This window comes from Rhamphochromis sp. 'chilingali' (genome assembly GCF_963969265.1).
Source record: "Rhamphochromis sp. 'chilingali' genome assembly, chromosome: 1".
Taxonomy (NCBI): Eukaryota; Metazoa; Chordata; class Actinopteri; order Cichliformes; family Cichlidae; genus Rhamphochromis; species Rhamphochromis sp. 'chilingali'.
The window spans coordinates 22,560,825-22,586,195 of NC_137929.1; the positions used below are offsets into that span (position 1 = coordinate 22,560,825).

Below are 25,371 nucleotides of genomic sequence, written 5' to 3' on the forward strand. Positions count from 1 at the left end.
ACAACAACAAAAAGGCGCTCTCTCACCCAGGAAACACACAGTCGCAGAGAGAGAGCGTCACCCTATAACCATGGCAACCGTAACGCTGCCGCCTGGAACAACAGAACGTAGCTGTCAAACAAAACCTAAACAGTCCTGACCCGCCACAATATGAAACAGGGAAGTACCGCCGTGTAATCCATTTATTTCAACAAAGTGACTGTATTCTAAATACCACAAAACAAATAGGGGCTGATGGCGTGAAGATGCAGCTGAAAGTATAGAGGAAATAGAAATAAAAACAGGAAGCAGCAGGGAAATTAGTTTTTTCTGTTGGTGTCAGGGGTTGACATTAGTTCAAACACAGATAAGAGAAATGAGACAACTGCAGACCGACTCAGAGAGTAATTAGAAAACATGCGCACGGGTGAATGTCTCTGAGAAGACACACACCCCGAATGCAGGCTTGCTCGCTTTATTTATAGTGAAAGTAAGTTACATAGTACTTCCTCTTTTAACTGTAAAGGGAGAGGTCAGGCATTATCTCAGCTTATCTGACCTTGCACACATACACTGAAAATAACAATGCAGAAGTATATCATGCTTATCTGACATCACACACTGAGGTAAGGAATGCATTATGTTTTCTTTAACAATAAGCTTGGTTATGTGAAAATATATGAACACACAAAATATAAGGCATACTTGGTTAGAATATAAGGCACACTTGATTATATTGTATTATAGAGATTTGGTTATAATGTATAATGTAGAAAATCTCTTAACATTTGGTAGTATAAATAACATGAGTTTCTGCTGCAGGCCTCCTGCGTCTTTGTACTGCTGATTGCAGTGCTGGATCCTTCAGGGTGGCAGGGTCCAGACTCTGTAATTAAAAGTACAGAAATAAAATAACTGAACTGGCTCAAAGCTGCAAGCATCAAAATATTCAAACATTGCAGCATACTGTATAAAAAGGCTCCCACCTCAAATTGTTCTGGATTCTTATTTTCATGTTCGTTAGCTGATAATTCAAAGACATGATCATCAATTCAGTGAACAATACAGTGACATTAAAAGCTAAGACTTTGTGGCAACATTTGTATTTTTTCATATAGTTGACGTTTCACCAAATAAGAGAAACACAGAGTTGAAGTAAAAAGTACCTGATTTCCCGTGTTGAACAACGAGAACAGTGATGACCATTAAGAGGAAAACAGACAGAACACCCAGGGTGACACTCGTCAGCTTTGCTAATTCGTGAGCCTCTAATACAAAAATAAAGGTAAAAAGCGACACGGCTGAAATTTATTTCACATTCATGTGTTTTTAATCATCTGCACAATAAAAGAAATGTTGACTTACGTTGAGAGATGCAGTCCATGTCATCCTGAGGCTCATCGGTGCCTATTGAAAAATAAAGCCTTGATTTTTTTAGTCCTCATTTCTATATTTATCTTAATCTATAACCACCATAGTCTTTGTATACAGCGTGTTGACAATAATTACATTGCATATGTAATATAAATTAAAAGAGTAATAACTGAAGAATGAGGAGGCAAAGACTTTACAATAATCTTACCTCCAACCTTTAATTGCATGACGCTTAAATTTAGACGTCCTTCTGAGAGAAATCCACAGAAATACAGCGCAGAGTCAGACACATCCACTTGTTTGATTTTGAGAAAGACATCAGAGGTTGTTTGTGTCATTTCAAATTTTCCAGGTTGAAATTCAGCATTATACTTAACACTTGCAGACTTAACAGCAATAGAGTTGACTGTGGTTCCGTTGACCAGTCTGAACCAGAAAGTCATAACGTCATATGTGTAAATCCTGGGGCACTGCAGAGTGACAGTTTCACCTGCCTGCACCTCTGAGGTCTGAAACTCAGAACCTGAGACAGCAATCCAGCCTGAAACTGTGGAAACAATGAGATGTTTAATTGCTCTACATGGTGCTACACCTGTGAGTGTAAAGTTACTAATAAGCAAATGTGTTTAAATTATTATAGGTTAAAAATGCAATAAAAGATTAGCCAATGATGTCAAAGAGTAATAGAGCAAACTTACAGAAACATGAAAGAACTAAAGCTTGTATCACGTTCATCATCGTTCACATGACTGCTGCCCTGCAATGTCCGCAGATGGTGTGTTCACCAGGAAGGGTGCTCTCAGTGTGATAAATGTGATAGAGGGAGGAGTTTTGTGTTGCTTTCAAAGCTAAATGCGTTTAGGTCAGAGAGTCATGACACATGTGTTTAGTCTTAAAGGGCTTTTTGCAAGGTTATTTTCTGTCTTTACTTTAACACTAGCATCCCCAGGCTTCTACCTTTCTACCTATAAAACCCGAGAGCAGTCAAATGGTGGAAGTGGAAGCTAAATTGGCTAGTCATTCATAAGTATATTGGGTCGTTACCTAGGAATTCTGGAGGGAGGGGAGTGGGGGTGAGTGATTGAGGGGGTGGGGGAGCTGCTAAAAGCGGTGAGCTTCCTTTTGTGTTTCATCTTGATGCATTCTCAATCATCCAGGGAAACAAATCTCCAAAAGTCACCAACTTGGAGTGTTTCAGTTTGCCATCTTGGGGAGAAATCAACACACATGGGTGTAGGTCCTTTGTTGCTGACATTTATTGATAAAAACAGTACAAAAAACCAACCATTTGTACACATATTTACAAATAATTCAACATTGTCAGCAATCACTCACAATCCTGGCACTGCCTCTGGTGTACGGACCTCCTCTCCAAGGAAAGAAAATGCAGAGAAGACTCACCACTCAGCAGGCCTTGGAAATGATCCTGACGGAAGTCGACCCTTGTGACTCGGATGGAGAAGACCTAGCAGTTCAGCCGGATTCGGACTCAGAGCTGTCTGATCAGTCTTCCGGTTAGTTTCATTTCATGTTATTTCCTTTTTCATTTCAAACAAGTAAGTGGATGTAGTTAGTAAGTAAGATATTTCAGACATTATTCTGATACAGAGGAGGAGATACTGGAATTATAATTAGTATCTATGCATGCATTTGTGATTTTGTTTGACCTTCCCATTTTGCTCACAATTTGAATTTGTTCACACTGCAGATGAGGAGACTGCTTCTCCACCGAAAAAGAGACCTTGTTTGGGGACTGAGACAGCGAAAGATGGCACAGTGTGGCGTGAAGAACATGTGGGGACCTGTCTCCCTTTCACCCCAATAGAAGCGTACGCTGCAGATGGAGAGCCAACGGCTAAGGCCAGGAGAAGTATCTCGAGTCGCCTTCAGAGCTTCCTGTGTTTCGTCACTCTTGACATGCTTCGTAGCATTCAAGAATGGACTATTCAACATGCACAGCAAACGGAGCATGTTCATTGGTTCATGGACCTCCCTGAACTAATGGCATTTATTGCAATTGTGATCTTGCGGGGGGTTTGCAGGCTTCCATCGGTAAATGACTGCTGGTCAGCAAACCTGGGAAACCCACAGATAATTGGAACTATGGCACGAAACCGCTTCCAAAACATCATGCAACACCTACGCTTTGATGACAAGTCCACCCGCTGTGATCGAGCAAAGACTGACAAGTTTGCTGCAGATCGCAACAGATCGCAATGAATTCACCACTCAGGTATGTTGCAGGTCTTTTGTGGTTCTATGTTTATGTGTTTCATTGTGTGTAAAAGGGCTATGAAAATAACAATTTATCTTATTTCTTAGGTGTTTTCAACCTCTGCTGCCACGCTGACGGCGTATGCGGCCAAACGGAAGAAGACAGTCTATATTCTTAGCAGCATGCACAGCGTGGTTCACCAAACACTGTCACCCTTTACAACAAAACAAAGTGTGGCGTGGATGTGATTGACCAGATGGTTCTGGAGTACACTGTCCGCAAAGGAACACGGTGCTGGCCAGTCGCCGTGTTTTATAACATGATTGACATGGCAGCACTGAATGCACATGTGCTGTATCAAGCATGCACCGGGACGAAGGAAAGACGGGTGGACTTCCTGGTGGCGCTTGCAACAGAGTTGGCTCACTCTCATGTAGCTGCGAAGAAGGCAAGAAAAGATCAGTTGCTTCGGGCAGAACCCTCCACACCGAGCCCTGGAAAAAGAGCCACGTGTCAGGTCAAACACAAATGCAAGATAAATCAGGCCACTGTGCGATGTGTTCACTGCTACAGGTACACATGTGGTAAATGCAGACTACAGGTACCATGGCAGTGCCAGGATTGTGAGTGATTGCTGACAATGTTGAATTATTTGTAAATATGTGTACAAATGGTTGGTTTTTTGTACTGTTTTTATCAATAAATGTCAGCAACAAAGGACATACACCCATGTGTGTTGATTTCTCCCCAAGATGGCAAACTGAAACACTCCAAGTTGGTGACTTTTGGAGATTTGTTTCCCTGGATGATTGAGAATGCATCAAGATGAAACACAAAAGGAAGCTCACCGCTTTTAGCAGCTCCCCCACCCCCTCAATCACTCACCCCCACTCCCCTCCCTCCAGAATTCCTAGGTAACGACCCAATATACATATGAATGACTCCAGCATTTGACTGACTGCTCTCCGGCTTTTAAAGGTAGAAACGCAAAATGATGACTCCGCGGGGGTCTAAGGTAGAAAACCAAAATGACTGCTCTCCGGGGGTCTAAGTGTTAAAGAAGAAGAAGAAGAGTGATGCTTCATTTTTTCTCAGCTTTAAAAACATGCATTGTTGTTAAAATGCTGATAGTGTCAGGGTTGGCTGTGTGGCAGGCAAAGGGTAGACCCAAAAGAAGGGAGTTTTATTGCTGTAAAGTTATAAACCATAGCTAAACACAAAACTCTAAAACTAGAAACTAAGAACTGGAAACAAAAAGCTAGAAACTAGGATAAGTGATGGAAACAAGGGGAACAAGGAAACACACTGCAGCAGGAATGACACGACAATAAGCAGAGGAAAACAGGGAACACAGCTGGAAATAATCAAACTAACAGGACAGTAGGAAGCAAAACTGAACACAGGATGAGAGCCTGTCAAAATAAAACAGGAACCACGCAGACCAAGACGCACAGGCTTGACACTTGGGGAGAAACAGGCATGGGTGATAGACATGACGGGCTGGGGAGAACACAGACGACACCAAAACAACCAGAGCACAAAAGGGAACAGATTAAATGAAGAAGAAACTAAGAACTAGAAAACTAAATGTTTAAACTAGGAAGAACAAGCAACCTAAACAAAATATCAAATGAGACCTAAGAAACATTTACTATCTGTCATGGGAACCATGAATGATAGTAAAAGTCAAAGAGTCCTTGAGTCAACACTTTTATGACAACAAAAGAGATGTTGTTATATGACAAAGTTGGGTTTTAACTTCCATTTGATTTACAGCTTCATGGGCCATAGTACTTGTATTTTTTTAAAGAATACATCAAATAATAATCAAATAATGCAACCTACAAAGGACAGAAGGTAACTGAAAAAACGGTTCTCCACCATGAACAACCAATCACACCCACTCCACTGTGGTCTGAAACTTACAACCCAAGACAGAAAATAATAATAATGGATAATGGATTGGATTTACAGTGGGGCAAAAAAGTATTTAGTCAGCCACCGATTGTGCAAGTTCCCCCACTTAAAATGATGACAGAGGTCAGTAATTTGCACCAGAGGTACACTTCAACTGTGAGAGACAGAATGTGAAAAAAAAATCCATGAATCCACATGGTAGGATTTGTAAAGAATTTCTTCGTAAATCAGGGTGGAAAATAAGTATTTGGTCACCTCAAACAAGGAAAATCTCTGGCCCTCACAGACCTGTAACGTCTTCTGTAAGAAGCTTTTCTGTCCCCCACTCGTTACCTGTATGAATGGCACCTGTTTGAACTCATCATCTGTATAAAAGACACCTGTCCACAGCCTCAAACAGTCAGACTCCAAACTCCGCCATGGCCAAGACCAAAGAGCTTTCGAAGGACACCAGGAAAAGTATTGTAGACCTGCACCAGACTGGGAAGAGTGAATCTACAATAGGCAAGCAGCTTGGTGTGAAAAAATCAACTGTGGGAGCAATCATCAGAAAATGGAAGACATACAAGACCACTGATAATCTCCCACGATCTGGGGCTCCACGCAAGATCTCATCCCGTGGGGTCAAAATGATCATGAGAACGGTGAGCAAAGATCCCAGAACCACACGGGGGGACCTGGTGAATGACCTGCAGAGAGCTGTGACCAAAGTAACAAAGGTCACCATCAGTAACACACTACAACGGCAGGGAATCAAATCCCGCAGTGCCAGACGTGTTCCGCTGCTGAAGCCAGTGCATGTCCAGGCCCGTCTGAAGTTTGCCAGAGAGCACATGGATGATACAGCAGAGGATTGGGAGAATGTCATGTGGTCAGATGAAACCAAAGTAGAACTTTTTGGTATAAACTCAACTCGTCGTGTTTGGAGGAAGACGAATACTGAGTTGCATCCCAAGAACACCATACCTACTGTGAAGCATGGGGGTGGAAACATCATGCTATGGGGCTGTTTTTCTGCCAAGGGGACAGGACGACTGATCCGTGTTAAGGACAGAATGAATGGGGCCATGTATCGTGAGATTTTGAGCCAAAACCTCCTTCCATCAGTGAGAACTTTGAAGATGAAACCAGGCTGCGTCTTCCAACATGACAATGATCCAAAACACACCGCCCGGGCAACAAAGGAGTGGCTCCGTAAGAAGCATTTGAAAGTCCTGGAGTGGCCTAGCCAGTCTCCAGACCTCAACGCCATAGAAAATCTGTGGCGGGAGTTGAAAGTCCGTGTTGCTCGGCGACAGCCCCAAAACATCACTGCTCTCGAGAAGATCTGCATGGAGGAAGGGGCCAAAATACCAGCTACTGTGTGTGCAAACCTGGTAAAGACCTATAGTAAACGTTTGACCTCTGTTATTGCCAACAAAGGTTATGTTACAAAGTATTGAGTTGTATTTTTGTTATTGACCAAATACTTATTTTTCACCCTGATTTACGAATAAATTCTTTACAAATCCTACCATGTGGATTCATGGATTTTTTTTTTTCACATTCTGTCTCTTACAGTTGAAGTGTACCTCTGGTGCAAATTACTGACCTCTGTCATCATTTTAGGTGGGGGAACTTGCACAATCGGTGGCTGACTAAATACTTTTTTGCCCCACTGTATATAGCGCTTTTCAAGGCACCCAAAGCGCTTTACAATGCCACTATTCATTCACTCTCACATTCACACACTGGTGGAGGCAGCTACAGTTGTAGCCACAGCTGCCCTGGGGCAGACTGACAGAAGCGAGGCTGCCATATCGCGCCAGCGGCCCCTCTGGCCAACACCAGTAGGCAAGTAGGGTAAAGTGTCTTGCCCAAGGACACAACGACCAGGACAGAGAGCCCAGGGATCGAAAATCCAGCCTGAAGCAGTAGAAACAACAAGATGATTAGTTTGCAGCCTGCTGCTGCACCCATCCACACTCCTTTTGTGCCTGGCAGCAGCTTGTGCCTGGCGGGGGCCTGCCACGCAGTCACTGGAGGTGGAGGTGCGTCAGGGTCTACGCCTGCTGGAGGTGGAGGAGGAGCTGCTCCAGTCGGAGGTAGATGAAGAACTGGACCAGCCGATGGTGGAGGAGGCGTGTGAGGGGCTGCTCCAGCTGAGAGCGGTGGATGAGCTGTGCGAGGAGATGGAGGTCCACGTGCCGCAGAGGGCTGCTCGGCCTGAGCCTGAGGTCAATTAGTCTGGAGGACCTGCGCAGTCCAAGATTGGGGAGATGCAGCATGACACCGGCCGAACCACCTGGGAGCCTCAGAGCACTTCCACGGCGGCTGTGCTGTCGCTGCCACTGGATACGCGGGTGGTCCCAAGCCTACGACACCGGCAGTGTTGGATGCGCGGGTGGCCACCAAGAACGACACCTCCCCATTGCTGGGCCAGAATCTAACCTAACTCTAACCCTAACCCTGAATATAGTGTAAAGCGCTTTGGGGTCCTTAGGGACTAAGTAAAGCGCTATACAAATACAGGCCATTTTAATGATATTTTCCTTCCCTGTTTAGGTTTTGTTAGTTTAGTTATATTATTTCTGAGTTTTTGTTTATGTTTGCTCTCCCTCAATTAAAGGCATGTTTTCAGTTTAAGTATGTTGTCAGTGTTTGCATTAGGGTCAACATTTTCTCTACTATATGGCAGATGTGACAATGGCAGATTTATCTGCCTCTGAAGCAGAAAAATATTTCTACTTGTCTAGAAGATATCAAAACTTTGATGTCCCTAAACTTTTTAAAATGTCATTTATTCAAGCAGAGTTGATCGTGTTTGGTCCAAGCGGACCTTGTGATTCTTTTTGGTCTCATGTTCAGAATGTATTGAATATAATTTTTTTGGACCTTCCTCCCAGTTTTGCTTAACCCTTTATGGCTGGTCAGAGCAGGCACGCTCCATTTTACGTAACTATCTTTAAGTCCCGGTAGAACTGCATCCACATAAGCAAGCGCAATAATTTTTTTTTTTTCATCTGAAACTGGAGGAAGTGTACTTCCAATTTATGCATTCAGCTTGTCCTAGGTCACGGTTTCCTTCCACATATGGCTTTGCAAAAATTGTCTAAAAAGCATTTGCAGCAAAAAAAACCATAATATCCCAGAAACACGCTTTGCCGATCCGATCAGCTGTTCATAACACTTCCTACATTGAAAAAGATGTCAGCGCGAACGATCGCATGTCCGCCATTACCTGCCCCAGGGGGCGATTTTAGCCAAAAATGAATCAAAGCACCCCCAAAGATTTCTTACCTTTTTTTGACAATATTTGCTGTTTGTGTGACACACTACTAAAAATATAAAAAGCATACAGAACTTGGTTGAGACGTAACATTTTAACAACAAAAGTATCGATAACCTCCCCCCCTCCCAAAATGGTTTGTTCCAGCTCTCCCCTGCTCTGACTCTTGCACCCTTTCTGCCAGAGCGATGGTGGCTGAGACACAGCGGAGCGGAGGTGTAAGTGCCTGGCTTAAAACAGGACATGTTGGCTGCATTTAACCTTCAGTTACCCTTTATATAGTTAAGGTAGGAGTCAGACCATGTTTCTTTTTAGCTGAAAAACATTACACCCAGGTAATCTGCTGGGTTGAAAACGTGTTTTCTGACAATGTTTGCTACCCTACAATCCGTCCTGCTCTGTAGTAAATTCAGCGACATTTGACCGTCCTGTTGCTCCCATTGAAATTTATACAGCCTATTTAAAATCTAAAACTTAAAATTGTCCGCAGCCTACTGTTGTTACCACTGTCCTATTTGAAATGGATACTAACTAGCTAACTGACTGAATACCCATTAACCTTATAACTCCTGTTGTGTGTGTGTGTGTGTGTGTGTGTGTGTACAGAGACAGCCAGGTTCATAATGGATATAAGGAAGTTTTTTCAAAAAAAGGAGCCACATTCAGGTAAAAGTGTAAAATCAAATGATCCGTCAATCAAGAATAATGTTGGATCAGTGTTTCAATGTTTATATCTTTTATTAGATGTTCATGTGGTTTGGTTATTTGCCTTTTGGTTGAAAGTACACTGAGAGAGGACTTTTTGTTAGCGATCTTAATAGAATTTTTTTCATATTAATGTAATTTTTCATCTAATTGAATACAATCTATTTGTGTATGATTGTCAGTCCAAAGAGGGAGAGAGGAAAGAGGGAACATGAGGAGAAAGTACAAGGTCAGGAAGAACCAGGTAAGAAAACAGACAGGAAACAGTGACAGGCACAACAGAAACTGTTTAAACTGACAAAGAGAAAAAAAACTAATTTTACTCACACAGTGTCGAAGTTGTGTTCTCCCTATATTAACCCTCCTGCCTTCTTGGGACCTTTTTGTGCCACTGCTATGTGTTAAATGGCTGCCATTTCCACTGTGTTCAGTGGAATATAACCAAACTTGCCACAGGATAGTTTTTACCTGTCAATGTTAATATTCCAGTGTGAATTCCTTAAATCAGCCTAAAATTCCTGAGCAGCAGAAATCCCCACACCCATCACCCTGGGGACCATTTTCTGCCCATTGACTTCCATTATAAACGCTATTTTTCAACCCCAAATTATCATCATATGATTTTATTTTTTCTTCTTTTCTTGGATGTCAATGAAGACTCAGGGCCTTGAAGTTTTAATTTTTAAATTGCAAAAAAAATGCAAAAAAAATAATGGCAGGTCAAAATGTATGTTGGTGCCAATCTTTGGTCCATCTAAAGGCCTACTTATAATGACAATCACATATTACTTCAACTGGTTTTTTGTGGAAATATTTAGTTTCGTTTTTTGGTTTTTGGGGCTTATAACACAGGGCGCTCATGTAATAACACTGGGATTTGAAGGGTTAAAACAACGAAAATATAATTAAAACTTTACATGAATATTTCAGGGAGAAGTAGTTTTACAAGGTTGGCTAATTTAAAGTGGAATAAAATATGGATATATGGTCTTTTTATGGCGTGGCTGAGAATGGTCCCTAGGGTGATGGGTGTGAGTTTTTTAAAGGATGGCAGGAGGGTTAAAGCTGCTATACAGAATCTGCAAAACAAACTGGGTTGAAACATTTTTGACCCTCTTTAACAACATTCCAACATAACATTATCATTGATTGGGGAGATTAAAATTAATTATATATTTTTATGTGGTTCAGCCACAACTCTACTAAAACCTCAGCCAGTAATAGGTAGACCAACTTTTGGACCGTCCACTTGTCTGTATGACTGCCGCAGTACATACGTCACATTTGTGCAATCAGAAAGTGCCAAACAGCCCTGGTGGAGTGAGGAGCTGTAAAGAGAAGCAGATGCTCTGTTTATATTCGAAAAATGTTTTAAGCTTGTTTCAAAGATTCTGTACAGCAGCTTTAAATGTTTTCCAAAAGCACACATACACTTCTCAGTGTTTCTCAAACTTTTTACAGTGTGTACCACCTGATAAAAATGTCAAGCTCTCCTAAGGACCACTATGAAAGCATGAAAGTCATAAATCTTACAACACAAAGTTATTATTATTAAATTAGTAAAATTAGTGTCTGCAGTAAAGATTTTTTCATACATTGTATACATTCTACAACAGACGATGAGGACAGGGAGGATGCAGGGACCGAAAGAGACAGGGAAGAAGTCTCATTGTATACATTCTATACAATGTATAGAATGTAAAGATACACTTTACTCATGTAAAGTGTATCTTGGCTGGCTGGGCAGCTCTCTGGGTGCTCAGCACCCCCAAAGCTCTGATCCTAGAATCGTCCCTGACCTGCCCGAAACAGGAACTGACATCATTTCACGGACATGTAGTTTTTTTTTTTTACCATCAGGGCCTCATCAGCCTAAACTGGTGTTTTTAAAAGTTATGTTTGGCTTTATGACTTTCTGAATAGTTTCTGGGATGCTTAGAACTCAAATTGCACTGCTGGAAATAGTTTATTTTGATGCACATGCTGGGTTTTTTTTGGTTTTTTTTTGCAAACTTGCATTATAATATTTATTTTCGTTTTTCCTGCAGTATATAAAATTGGTGTATTTCAAAAATAAAACTATGAAGACACTCAAAATGAATTTCCTGTGGTGGGAAACTATTTTGTGCAACTTTTTTGTATTTAAAGTTTTGAGGGATAAGCCTCTTAAATTTCTCTAACTAGAAAAATATTTTAAAAAAACAAAAACAATTTCCATTTTTTTGTAGTTTATTGCACTTTTTTTTACAATTTATGTAATTACTATGCAGTTGATGCAGACATATTATTAAAATCTGGGCTATAATGGTTGTATTGATGTATAGCAACTTGAAATGCTCCCAAATGCCGATCTGATCAACTATTCATAACTGGAGGAGGTTTAGAAAAAAAAGTGCTTTTTGAATGTGTGAATGAGGCAAGTTGTACAAAGCACTTGTTCTCAGAGTAGAAAAGTGCTATAGAAGAACCATGTCTGAGTAAAATGATCTCACACTTTTTTCTCTCCCTGGGAAACGCAGCAGCTGTACCTTTTACAAGCAGATACACTGTGACAAACTACACACAAACAGTTTGTGTGTTTATACTGATTTCTTGAGCGCTTCAGTTGACACAGATATACAGTCTGAAACAAGCAGAAGCAACAAACAGTTTACTTTCAAATCACCAAAAGATGCATGAACAATTCCTGAGTAGCACTGGAGAATTTCTACATTTGAGAATAATTCATGACAAAAAGTTACTCAAGCTTAAGAAGAGTAAAGTTGTTATACAGATGAAACACTTTATAATGAATGACTGTGGAAAGCAATGACCACTAATGAACACTTCAGAATTGTGCTGTTATTTTAAAGCAGGAATCAATGTTATGTACAAATGAATATAAAAGCAATGTGCAACAAGGGTGATATTGCCAAGGTCCTGGCTCGGAGACCCAGTGTTTTTGTTTTTTGTACTTTTACTTTTGATTTTATTATGAATCATGACTGTTGGTGTTTTGGTTTCCCAGTGTTTATTCTGTGCTCCCTCTGTTTTGTGTCATCCCTGCCTGTGTGTCCCCTCTAGTGTAGTCAGGTCTCTGTGTTAAGCCCGCCTCTGAGTCTGTGTCTTTGCGTGTGTGTGTTTCCTGTTTTACTTTGAAGGTCTGTGTCTGATGTCAGTGTGTTTACGTTTCCCCTGTCCCATCGTGTCTGATTACTCCCAGCTGTGCCCTCCTTCTGCGTCTCATTCTCTCGTTATCACTCTGTGTATTTAAGCCTTGTGTCTGCGTCTGTTAGTTGCTGGTTCATCTGTGTTATCCCCCCCCGTCATCTGAAGTGGTTTCCCTGCATCTGTCTACGTCTCCTTGCATCTCCATTTGTGTCTCTAGGTTTCAGGTTTGTTTAATGTGTAGTTTTCCCAGTTTGGGTCCAGGCTCAGTTCTGTTTTTCGCCACCCACCCCTTTTTGTATTTTCAACCTCCATTAATAAAGCTCCCTCACATCAGAAGTGCCTGCATCTTGGGTCCTTTAATAATTCCACACAGGTTGCCCCGCGAGCCTTGACAGATATATGAGACCTTATGTTGTATCGTCTGATGAAAGAGTTTCAGATGTATTTATATTAACTGGACTCTATTTTATTTATATATGTTGTATTTGTTCAAGACATTTAGCATCATGTTTGTTTGGCGACAAAGATTTTAAATGAGCAAGAAAATATTAAGAATTAATAAAACAGAACATACAAATGTGCAATTACAGTAGCATTGTTTCTTCACTGCAGAGTTAGAATTGCTGCATCATATCATTAATATGATACAGCATCATTTCCAGTTACATAGTGAGTCCGTCTGGTGGCAGCATAGATCGTGTCTGTCTCGATCGCTCTTCTTTTTGCATTTGGTTGAAATGTCACTGCAGCATATTTTGGGCCATCAGAGCCATGAATCTGATTTGAATAATCATAGCCAGTGTTCAGTTTTTTATTGATTGATAATACAATAAGTTAAATAGTTCAACAGAACCCATCACCAATTTATTGATCTTGAGGCTAATTTTTGGTAAACAAAAACAGAAGCTCCCAGAACTCTTGCTAAGTCACCAACAACAAGGACAAGCTGAGACAACTCGGCTTATTTTTATCTGCATAGATAGCAAGGTTTCAGCCAGAGGAAATGTTTCATATAAGTGTGAAGTCAGCAGTAATAAAAAACAGGTCTTTTGCAGGAAGATGAAGTATAATCATGTGGGTTTTTTTTTTTTTTTGTCTGTTGATCAAGACATATAAGAGCATAAGATAATACATACAGTATCCAGTCACAGTTATATCCATGTTCCACATGAATGTAGTCTTTATTTTTCCAGAACATTTGTAGTCACAAAGTACCGACTGTTTCTGTTCAGGTCGTGTGCAGATTTCCATTTGATTAACAATCACATTACATGTTTGTTTGGCTAAATAGACTTTGATGGACAAAGTAAGAACTCAGAATTAACAGGAAAACACGTGAAAATTCAGTTAGCATTGGTTCACCACAGCAAAGTATTTTTTTTTCTAACAAGAGTTTTTCATTTCCACACCTCATCAGGCAGTTCAAGTCGCCTGCTGATTCTATCTGGTGGAAGCATAGATAACATTCGGCTCGATCTCTCTTCTTTTTGGTTTTGGTCGAACTGTCACTGCAGCATAGTTCACCTCATCAGATCCACGATTCTGTGAAAAGCACATTCAGTGTTCATTTATTATGAGTATTATATACATATTAATTATAATTATAGACAAATATAAGCAATAACAATGAAGTGTTTATGTTACATTTCTAAAGGAAAGAGGACAATTAGTCAACAGCTACTTGGAACATACAAACTATAAATCTTATTTCTCCCTTTATACGATGTCATTTTGCACTGTAATGCTGTACAGGCACATTTTGTTTAAGCGCTGCTAATCAGAGCATAAAAGTACATTTTTAGATTGACTCACCGTGCTGTGGTCCGGATTCTGTTCTTCTTTATTTGCTGATCCACAAAAAACAAATTAGTGTTATTCTATTACATAAACCAATTATACATTTGTGAAGAGCAAAGATTATAAGAGCGATTGTGTAGCTGTAAAAAGTACCCATCTGAAGTTTCCTGTTTTGAACAGCCAGACCAGTGATGACCATTAAGAGGAAAACAGACAGAACACCCAGGGTGACACTCGTCAGCTTTGCTACTTCATGAGCCTCTAATACAAAAATAAAGGTAAAAAGCCACACGGCTGAAATTTATTTCACATTCATGTGTTTTTAGTCATCTGCGCAATAAAAGAAATGTTGACTTACGTTTAGAGATGCAGTCCATGTCATCCTGAGGCTCATCGGTGCCTATTGAAAAATAAAGCCTTGATTTTTTTAGTCCTCATTTCTATATTTATCTTAATCTATAACCACCATAGTCTTTGTATACAGCGTGTTGACAATAATTACATTGCATATGTAATATAAATTAAAAGAGTAATAACCGAAGAATGAGCAGACAAAGAATTTACAACAATTTACCTCCAACCTTTAATTGCATGACGCTGAAATTTAGACGTGCCTCTGAGACAAATCCACAGAAATACAGCGCAGAGTCAGACACATCCACTTGTTTGATTTTGAGAAAGACATCAGAGGTTGTTTGTGTCATTTCAAATTTTCCAGGTTGAAATTTAGTATTGTACTTAACAATGCTAGCCACTGGCTTAACAGCAATAGAGTTGGCTGTGGTTCCGTTGACCAGTCTGAACCAGAAAGTCATAACGTCATATGTGTAAATCCTGGGGCACTGCAGAGTGACAGTTTCACCTGCCTGCACCTCTGAGGTCTGAAACCTCTGAGCAAACTTACAGAAACAAGAAAGAGCTAAAGCTTGTATCACGTTCATCATCGTGCACATGACTGCTGCCCTGCAATGTCCGCAGATGGTGTGTTCACCAGGAAGGGTGCTCTCAGTGTGATAAATGTAATAGAGGTGGGAGTTTTGTGTTGCTTTCAAAGCTAAATGCGTTTAGGTCATAGAGTCATGACACACGTGTTTAGTCTTAAAGGGCTTTTTGCAAGATTATTTTTTGTCTTTACTTTAAAGAAGAAGAAGAAGAAGAAGAAGAAGAAGAAGAAGAAGAAGAGTGATGTTTCATTTTTTCTCAGCTTTAAACACATGCATTATTAAAAAGCTGGTTGTTGTTAAAATGCTGATAGTGTCAGGGTTGGCTGTGTGGCAGGCAAAGGGTAGACCCAAAAGAAGGGAGTTTTATTGCTGTAAAGTTATAAACCATAGCTAAACACAAAACTCTAAAACTAGAAACTAAGAACTGGAAACAAAAAGCTAGAAACTAGGATAAGCGATGGAAACAAGGGGAACAAGGAAACACACTGCAGCAGGAATGACACGACAATAAGCAGAGGAAAACAGGGAAGACAGCTGGAAATAATCAAACTAACAGGACAGTAGGAAGCAAAACTGAACACAGGATGAGAGCTTGTCAAAATAAAACAGGAACCACGCAGACCAAGATGCACAGGCTTGACACTTGGGGAAGAAACAGGCATGGGTGATAGACATGACGGGCAGGGGAGAACACAGACGACACCAAAACAACCAGAGCACAAAAGGGAACAGATTAAATGAAGAAGAAACTAAGAACTAGAAAAACAAATGTTTAAACTAGGAAGAACAAGCAACCTGTTGTTATATGACAAAGTTGGGTTTTAACTTCCATTTGATTTACAGCTTCATGGGCCATAGTACTTGTATTTTTTTAAAGAATACATCAAATAATAATCAAATAATGCAACCTATAAAGGACAGAAGGTAACTGAAAAAACGGTTCTCCACCATGAACAACCAATCACACCCACTCCACTGTGGTCTGAAACAACAAGATGATTAGTTTGCAGCCTGCTGCTGCACCCATCCGCACTCCTTTTGTGCCTGGCAGCAGCTTGTGCCTGTCGGGGGCCTGCCACACAGTCACTGGAGGTGGAGGTGCGTCAGGGTCTACGCCTGCCGGAGGTGGAGGAGGAGCTGCTCCAGCCGGAGGTAGATGAAGAACTGGATGGTGGAGGAGGCGTGCGAGGGGCTGCTCCAGCTGAGAGTGGTGGATGAGCTGTGTGAGGAGATGGAGGTCCACGTGCCACAGAGGGCTGCTCGGCCTGAGCCTGAGGTCAATTAGTCTGGAGGACCTGCGCAGTCCGAGATTGGGGAGATGCAGCATGACACCGGCCGAACCACCTGGAAGCCTCAGTGCACTTCAACGGCTGCTGCGCCGCCGCTGCCACTGGATACGCGGGTGGTCACAAGCTACGACACCGGCACCGCTGGATGCGCGGGCGGCCACCAAGAACGACACCTCCCCATTGCTGGGCCAGAAGCTGGGGGCGCCAACGGTCCGGGCCAATTCAATCTCTCGCTTGTAGGGGGAGGGAGTAGGTTCACCTGGATGTTTTCCTCGGCCTCAGTCGGGTGATGGGGGTATGTGGCGGGGCGTGGTCTGCAATGCAGCTGCAGGCGAGATGCGCTGCTGGCAGCTGGAAAGCTGCAGCCGTGTTGTAACAGCAACATTGAGTGTTAATAAAGTGTGTGAGATTCTGAAAAGCATGAACATGTGGACGGGTCTGTCATAGTTTTGTTACACGAATCAAGGCTTCTCAAATCACTAGAGCTTGAACACCAACACATAAAGTGTTAACAAAAACCCAGATGAGCCCAGAAACCCCAGGTGGCCCCAACAAAAACAAAGACCAAATCGCAGTGCATGCCATCAGTACGCCAAGCCTGAAACATACAGGAAGACCAGTGCCCAAGGCCCCTGCTGAGAACCAACAGAATCCAGACAGCACAAACAGCCAAGAAAAGGAGTCCAGCAGTACAAGAGTCAAGAGCAGTGAACTGACCAAAGGCTCACGAAGAACACCAGCCAGCTTAATGTGACACGATGAGATAGAGATGATGCTCTTATCATGCTACACTGACACATGGAAAGAACCATCTATTAAAAGGAGGGATTTTACAACAAATACAGCAACAGTGGTTTACAAAGAGATTCTGTAATTACCCTTTCAATAATCTTTTAACTCTTGTATGATTTGTGCAAGTAATAATACAGGCATTCAAAGGCTACAGGCAGCACATCCACACCCAGATAAGTCTTTTTATCATCTACACATGGACTTTGACATTGAACTCAGGCCATGTGAATGTAAAGAAACATGCTTGGTGTTTGCTGAGATGTTTTCAAAATAAGCAGCAGATTTCCTTTCTTGCAAATAAGATGCAAAAACCTTGCTCAAAGAAACCCTTTCAAAGTGGCGAATTCCAGATAAGCTCAGCACTAGTTTTGAAACAGTAGGTTAAGGCACAATGTGCATAAAAAACCCCACACCCATACAAACCAGAAAAGTGATAAGAGATCTTCAAAGACGATTCCAGATACTTCTGTGAACCCAGACTGAGGTTAAAGTCAAAGTTGAACCGCTCAAGATTCATGCCAGCAATTACAAGAGGATTCCAGAACCACAAAACCTACTCAGAGTTTTAAAGATTTGCACACTGATGCTGAGGAAGACAACAAGGTTGATCAACGTGCTTTGCCCTTTCAATCTACAGCTGCGTTGGAACTAAAGTCAGAGTGATGGGTGAAAAAGTGCCCCAACAGGAGCTTATCAAGCTCCAACTATGTGACACACGGGGGGAAAGTCTGTCACCAGGTATCAGCAGCTAAACACAGACAATACCTGTTTAGGATGGTGTGACCTGAGAGGTTTTTCAGTTGTGTTGTGTTTTCTGTGATTCGTGATCATTTTCACATATATCAACATCCACATAAACACAAACGCTGGAAAGGCTTGAAGAATCACTCAAGGTGCTTTCTTCCTGAGAGTTTCAGCTTCTTCTCTAGTCTTAAATTTTATCCAAATAAAATTGTGCGTACACTATTTGAATCTCACAACTACTTCACTAATAAATTCTTAGTGCATATTCTGTATGGCAAGTAGACCTACTTATAATCAACCCTAATAACAATAACAATTACTGCTGTGAGTTCATTTGTCATATCAACCACACTAAATTCCAGTTCTCTGTGGTCATTTCATTCCCACAAGTGATTTTGCGAGGCATCCAATATGCTTTGAACTCCCACAGGGTGTATTTACTCCTTCAGAGATAAATGTGACTGATTGTTTCTCCCCCTGTCATGTGTTTGCTGGGAGCAGTGATAATTATAAAGTCCAAGTCTGTCAATGAAGGAGCTCTCCAGGTCTCCAACAGATTCATGCATGTAGTGCAGACATTGATGATTTAATTGCCAGTCTTCTGTCTCCTACCACCAGCACTGAGTCAATGGGCATGACAGAGCTGGCCTTCCTGATGAGCTTATCCAACCACTTCCTTTCAGCTGCAGATAAGCTGCTGTTTCAACAGGAACTCTCTGCAGGAGGGGGAGATACAGGAGAGGTGGAGGAAGATCTCAGTCTGGGCGTCTATTGTCTCATGTAGTCTGGAAGAAGAGTGGATGGTGGGGTGGGTGCAGTTTTCTCTGTGGTGGGGTTGGGTGGACTGTCCCGGGCTCTGTGGGGCCGGGGGGAGCTGCTGCGCTGGGCCCCGGTCTGGATGGGCCTGGGCCCCCTTTCCCTGGCGGGTCGCGGAGTATGGGAGTGCCTACTGGGGTCAGCGGGGGAGCTGGCCCCAGGGAGGGGTCACCTGCCCCTCCCTTCCTTCACTCCCCATCTCCAGCTGCCTCCCTCTTCCCGCTCCACCACAACCACCCACACATGCAGGGCTTTGGAGTAGGGGTATGTCACCAGGGTGCAGAGGAGGCTACCCCCCCCTCTGTCCCCTTCTGGCTGCCTCTGCCTCAATTTTATCCCACAACTTAGACATTCACATTACTCACACTCTCATTACACATACATATAGGATCTTGGGGGTGGGCACGATACACGGAGTCCAAATTACCATCAGGTTGTATACCTCACCCCTGGCGTCGTTGCCCACCTCTCAATTTTGAATACACGTAGACATTGAGGGCTAGCAGGAGGGACCATGCGCTTACCTGCTGCTCTCTGGCAGGTAGCTCCATGCCCTCCTGGGTTTTAATTGCACCTTAGAACACACATGCATCAACACTACAATGAGCGGGTGGAGGGAGGTTTGGAGTCTTCTCTCACCCCCGTTCTCTGCGGCCTGCTGGAGTGGGGGGGCTAGGAGGAGTTGGCCGTCCGACTGCAGTCTGGAGTGTGGGGCCTCCCTGCTGCTGCGGAGTCGGGGCGGTCTGCCTCCCCCCACCGCAGGGAAAAGGGTAACACCACCTGGGTCTGGGTGCAGTTCCCCCTCCAGGGGCAAGGGTACCTAGACCCGGTTCGTAGAGTACGCTTGGGGAGTGTGATCGTGTGTACAGCGTCTCTTTATGTCTGTCTCCACGTTGGTTGAGTGTGGAGTAAGTGCATATGAGAGCATGAGGGGGGGAATGGATGTTTATCTGTGTGTGCCTGTATGTCTGTGTCTATATGTCAGGTTGGGTATCAGACGCCACCTCTCTGGGGACATCTCAGGCCCTCCAAGGTTTGGAGGCCTATCTCCACCCACCACCACTTCCCCTGCCAGTGGCGGACTCCCTCAGGTGTCGGTGCGTTGGTGGTTCTTTGTGTCTGGGGGTGGGCGTCCGGGTACACACCGGCTCACTCCTTGGCGGCCGCTTATCGGGGCCTGGAACCTGGGGCTCGCTCGGGCCACTTCGGAGGTGGGGTGCCCCCGGCCTCTCGGCCTGGGGCTCGGTCACTCAGGCACGGCTGGCTGCTGGCGGAGCTCACGGGCACGTCACTGCAACTCCCCCTGGCTTCTGCTCCGCGGCTGCTGAGTGAGCCCTCACCTGGGACTCTCCTCAGCTCTTACTGGGACAGTGGCGCGGCTGCCCCTCTGTTAGTCTTCCTTGGTCTCTTGTGTTCTGGGGGCCTCTGGATGTCTGGAGTTTTGATCTCCTCCATACCTGCTTCATACCCTGGAGGACGGGGCTGTGGCCCCCCCACACTCCCTAGCAGATCGTTACATGGAGAAACCTTTGGAATGCAAGCATGCTGATCCACACAGGTATGCACACAGGTGTACACACGGGTATTCACAGACGCGGACTACAGCTTTCTTGGCTGCTGCCTCAAAGCACATTGTGCGCTGTCTATCTTGCGTGCTGCACAATATCGTTTATTATTTAGTATCTACTGATATCTACTGCTAGCTAGTTTATTGTGATGGTGCTGTTTGTTTTTTTTTATTATGTTGCTCTTTGTTGTTTGCTTTCTCTTCTGTTTTTTTTTTCTCCATACAGGTGATCCAGGTGGGTTTTTTTTGTTTTGCTTGTTTTTTTTTTTTGTTTTTTTTTCTTCCCCCCCCTTCTCACCGTCTCTTCTCCCCTTTGGTTTTCTTTCTCTCCCTCTCTTTCTTTCATTCTTTCTCCCTGTCCTATCCCCCAGTCATGTCTGTCCCGTTTGTAGCAACTGAAAATAAAATAAATTCATAATTATAATAAAGGTCAATCAAATGGACCAATATGGCAAGGCCATGATGATCCACTTGGTAAAATAAATCCGCTTGGCATCTTTCTTGGCCTTAAGACAACAATTCTGATGGCTAAAGATCCAAACGGGACACAAAAAAAAAAAAAAAAAAAAAAAAAAGCTGCTGTTTCAACAGATACCATAGAAGATGGCTGATGCCACCACAGAGTCAGAAAAGGTCTTCAGGAGCACCTGCTGAACTCCAAAAGCTTCCTGAGCAGGTAGAGTCAGCTCTGACCCTTCCTGTAATGAGCTTCAGTCCACTATCCCACTGTCAGTTCCCCAGATGTTCACTGGTGTCGGTGTGGTGGGTCTGCACCTGTGGAAATCCACCACCAGCATCAGCATGATGGTAAGAATTCCCAACCACGGAAAAGAAAGATCCTTTATACCCACTCTATCCACACAATGAGTATAAAGGAGCTGTTATAATCCTTGTGATAAGACTGTTCATGCAGTATTGATGTCTTTACAAAGGCTTCAACAATCTTTCAATAAATATCTGAAAATCTGTTTGATTTTGGTTCTTAGTCAATTTGTTTCACATCACATGCCTTACCCAGTCTGACACGTACTTGCGGTAATCCTCTCTAAATAAGATGATTAACCTTTACAAGCTCATTGAGTATGAGGAACAATTTAAAAGACTCAAAGAGGCCAAACTTAGTTTTTGCTGCTTTCTGTCAAATGAAACCAGCCTGGCCTTCAGAGTAGAGCCTCTTAGTGGATCAGTGTTTTTTCCTCTAAAAGCATGTCACCCTTTTCAAATGCATTAAAGCAGTTGACCTAAACAGCTGAAAGAGAGATGTGAAACTTTTATGTGAAAGCAGTTCAGCTATTTTTGCGTGTGGTTTCATTGCAATGCTCAAAGCCTTTGATAAACAGTGTTGCTACAAACTTTGTTTGTTCAAATGTCAGGAAAGACAACTTCTCTTTTCTCATACAAGATAATAGAAACTGTGAAACAATTACTAATGTCAGTGTATTCAAACTAAAATCACGTTTGTGTTTTATATAAAACTTGATGGAATTAATTTAAGAGAAACATACCTTACACCATAGCTCCAATGATTTAATTATTTTTGTTTTTGCATATAAGACCAGTGTAGCCCAGTCATAGATTACTTATTGTTATAATTACACAGTAGCTGTTCTTTATACCTGACTGTTAGGACCTTCAAGCCTTTAGTTATATTCATTATCAGTTAGAGCCCCTCCTCATTGTTCTTCTTCTTTGGTGCAACCCTATGAATACAGTGTCCCCCTTGGGCCCCTCCCCTTACAATTCCCCTGTGGGAGAGGAGCTGGAGCGAGCAAGTTAAATAATAATAATAAAAAGAAAGACCTCCAAGTAAATACTTGGAGGTCTTTCTTTTTTTTACCCTTCTTTGTCAGACACAACACAGAAACACACCGGTTACACCAGCAAGAAGAGAGTTTTGTAAATAATGTTTCTCTTAGTATTTGAATTAATGATGTCATGTCATATTTGTTGTTAGTGCGGAAATCTCCCTGTGGTGCAGACTTTGTCCATTTATCCATTTATCTGTCTTCAAAGGGTGCATGGCTGCAGTTTTAATCACTTTCATTAAATAATTGTAATTATTTTTCTAAAAATCCGCAAAGTCTGACATTATGTAATCAGTGTTGGGAAGGTTACTTTTAAAATGTATTCCACTACAGATTACAGAATACATGCCCCAAAATGTATTTTGTAACGTATTCCGTTACGTTACTCAATGAGAGTAACGTATTCTGAATACTTTGGATTACTTAATATATTATCATGCTTTTTACAACTACATGAATGTACTATTGCTGTGTGATTTATTGCTATTACTGAAGGTCTGCAGCTCCGAACCGTAGTAAAGGGACCTCTGGCTAATACGTCGGGTTCGTAGCCGAAAAATAGCTTTACTTTGTTGTCTGGGTCAACTTTGCTTGTGAGGCGAGAGACAGAGAGAGGCATTGAAAGGCTGCTCCAACAGAACTTATTGTTTCGGAGGAAACAAGCCAAACATACTGTGGCAAGCTCAGACAAGGAGGAGACAGAGGTGTCGTTTGGTCTTGCTACCCCGAGTTGCCAGGAAGCACAGCCGTTTATTTTCCAACAGAAACACACCGCTGTTACCAAACTGCTCGGCATAGCTTAGCACAACAACAACAACAAAAAGGCGCTCTCTCACCCAGGAAACACACAGTCGCAGAGAGAAAGTGTCGCCCTGTAAATATGGCAACCGTAACGCTGCCGCCTGGAACAACAGAACGTAGCTGTCAAACAAAACCTAAACAGTCCTGACCCGCCACAATATGAAACAGGGAAGTACCGCCATGTAATCCATTTATTTCAACAAAGTAACTGTATTCTGAATACCACCTTTTTAAACGGTAACTGTAACGGAATACAGTTACTCATATTTTGTATTTTAAATACGTAACAGCGGTACATGTATTCCGTTACTCCCCAACACTGTATGTAATCAAAACAAGTAGATGAGGTTTCACAGCTTCTTTTTAAACTTCACTATCTGCTGGCAGCTTAAGCAACATGAATTTTACTTCTCTCTCAGCTGCAGGCTCTCTGTCTCCTGCTGGTTTGAGGTTGAGGTAAATGCAACAAAAAATCTAGAATCACATACTGAAAAAAGTGCCTGATCATATCTGTTAAAGGACAGTGTACAGCAGCTTCCTGCATACAGTGGCAGGCAGTCTATGTAGCAAACAAAACAAATAGGGGCTGATGGGGTGAAGATGCAGCCAAAAGTAGACAGGAAATAGAAATAAAAACAGGAAGCAGCAGGGAAATTAGTTTTTTCTGTTGGTAGTATAAATAACATGAGTTTCTGCTGCAGGCCTCCTGCGTCTTTTTACTGCTGATTGCAGTGCTGGATCCTTCAGGGTGCCAGGGTCCAGACTCTGTAATTAAAAGTACAGAAATAAAATAACTGAACTGGCTCAAAGCTGCAAGCATCAAAATATTCAAACATTGCAGCATACTGTATAAAAAGGCTCCCACCTCAAATTGTTCTGGATTCTTATTTTCATGTTCGTTAGCTGATAATTCAAAGACATGATCATCAATTCAGTGAACAATACAGTGACATTAAGAGATAAAACTTTGTGGCAACATTTGTATTTTTTCATATAGTTGACATTTCACCAAATAAGAGAAACACAGAGTTGAAGTAAAAAGTACCTGATTTCCCGTGTTGAACAACCAGACCAGTGATGACCATTAAGAGGAAAACAGACAGAACACCCAGGGTGACACTCGTCAGCTTTGCTACTTCGTGAGCCTCTAATACAAAAATAAAGGTAAAAAGCGACACGGCTGAAATTTATTTCACATTCATGTGTTTTTAATCATCTGCACAATAAAAGAAATGTTGACTTACGTTTAGAGATGCAGTCCATGTCATCCTGAGGCTCATCGGTGCCTATTGAAAAATAAAGCCTTGATTTTTTTAGTCCTCATTTCTATATTTATCTTAATCTATAACCACCATAGTCTTTGTATACAGCGTGTTGACAATAATTACATTGCATATGTAATATAAATTAAAAGAGTAATAACCGAAGAATGAGGAGGCAAAGACTTTACAATAATCTTACCTCCAACCTTTAATTGCATGACGCTTAAATTTAGACGTCCTTCTGAGAAATATCCACAGAAATACAGCGCAGAGTCAGACACATCCACTTGTTTGATTTTGAGGAAGAGAGCAGAGATGTTTTTTGTCATTTCAAATTTTCCAGGTTGAAACGCAGCATTGTAGTTAACATTTGAACTAGACGCTTGCTTAAAAGCGATAGAGTTGGCTGTGGTTCCGTTGACCAGTCTGAACCAGAAAGTCGTAACGTGTAAATCCTGGGGCACTGCAGAGTGACAGTTTCACCTGCCTGCACCTCTGAGGTCTGAAACTCAGAACCTGAGACAGCAATCCAGCCTGAAACTGTGGAAACAATGAGATGTTTAATTGCTCTACATGGTGCTACACCTGTGAGTGAAAAGTTACTAATAAGCAAATGTGTTTAAATTATTACAGGTTAAAAATGCAATAAAAGATTAGCTAATGATGTCAAGGAGTAATAGAGCAAACTTACAGAAACAAGCAAGAGCTAAAGCTTGTATCACGTTCATCATCGTGCACATGACTGCTGCCCTGCAATGTCCGCAGATGGTGTGTTCACCAGGAAGGGTGCTCTCAGTGTGATAAATGTGATAGAGGGAGGAGTTTTGTGTTGTTTTCAAAGCTAAATGCGTTTAGGTCATCCAATCCTGATAGCAGGGGACTTCAATTTAGCCATGGATGATATACTGGATCGAAGCACTCCCTCACAGCGACACTCTAGATCAGC

The 25,371-nt window shown here is 42.2% G+C and overlaps 1 protein-coding gene across 2 annotated transcripts; it reads right to left on the reverse strand.

Moving 5' to 3' along the window:
• LOC308389857 (uncharacterized protein) lies at positions 1–24,953 on the reverse strand. 2 transcript variants are annotated; one of them, XM_080871437.1, is made up of 7 exons: positions 24,909–24,953; positions 15,149–15,267; positions 1,562–1,603; positions 1,345–1,386; positions 1,146–1,247; positions 966–1,003; positions 1–865 (listed from the first exon to the last, which is right to left on the reverse strand). In XM_080871437.1, the coding sequence occupies exons 3-7, from the start codon at positions 1,578–1,580 to the stop codon at positions 761–763; spliced, it is 306 nt and encodes a 101-aa protein (XP_080727563.1). In that variant the 5' UTR covers positions 1,581–1,603; positions 15,149–15,267; positions 24,909–24,953; the 3' UTR covers positions 1–760. The 2 variants fall into 2 exon arrangements, with proteins under 2 accessions (XP_080727563.1, XP_080727564.1); XM_080871438.1 differs by lacking the exon at positions 24,909–24,953 and having other exon boundaries at positions 15,149–15,285.
• Positions 24,954–25,371: the final 418 nt, after the last annotated feature.

Excerpts from the sequence above, each read along its gene's own strand:
- LOC308389857 (XM_080871437.1), bottom strand. Across the intron at positions 1,004-1,145 it reads TGTTCAACACGGGAAATCAG|CTAACGAACATGAAAATAAG; the intron begins GTACTTTTTACT and ends TTGAATTATCAG. Across the intron at positions 866-965 it reads AGAATCCAGAACAATTTGAG|AGTCTGGACCCTGCCACCCT; the intron begins GTGGGAGCCTTT and ends TTTTAATTACAG.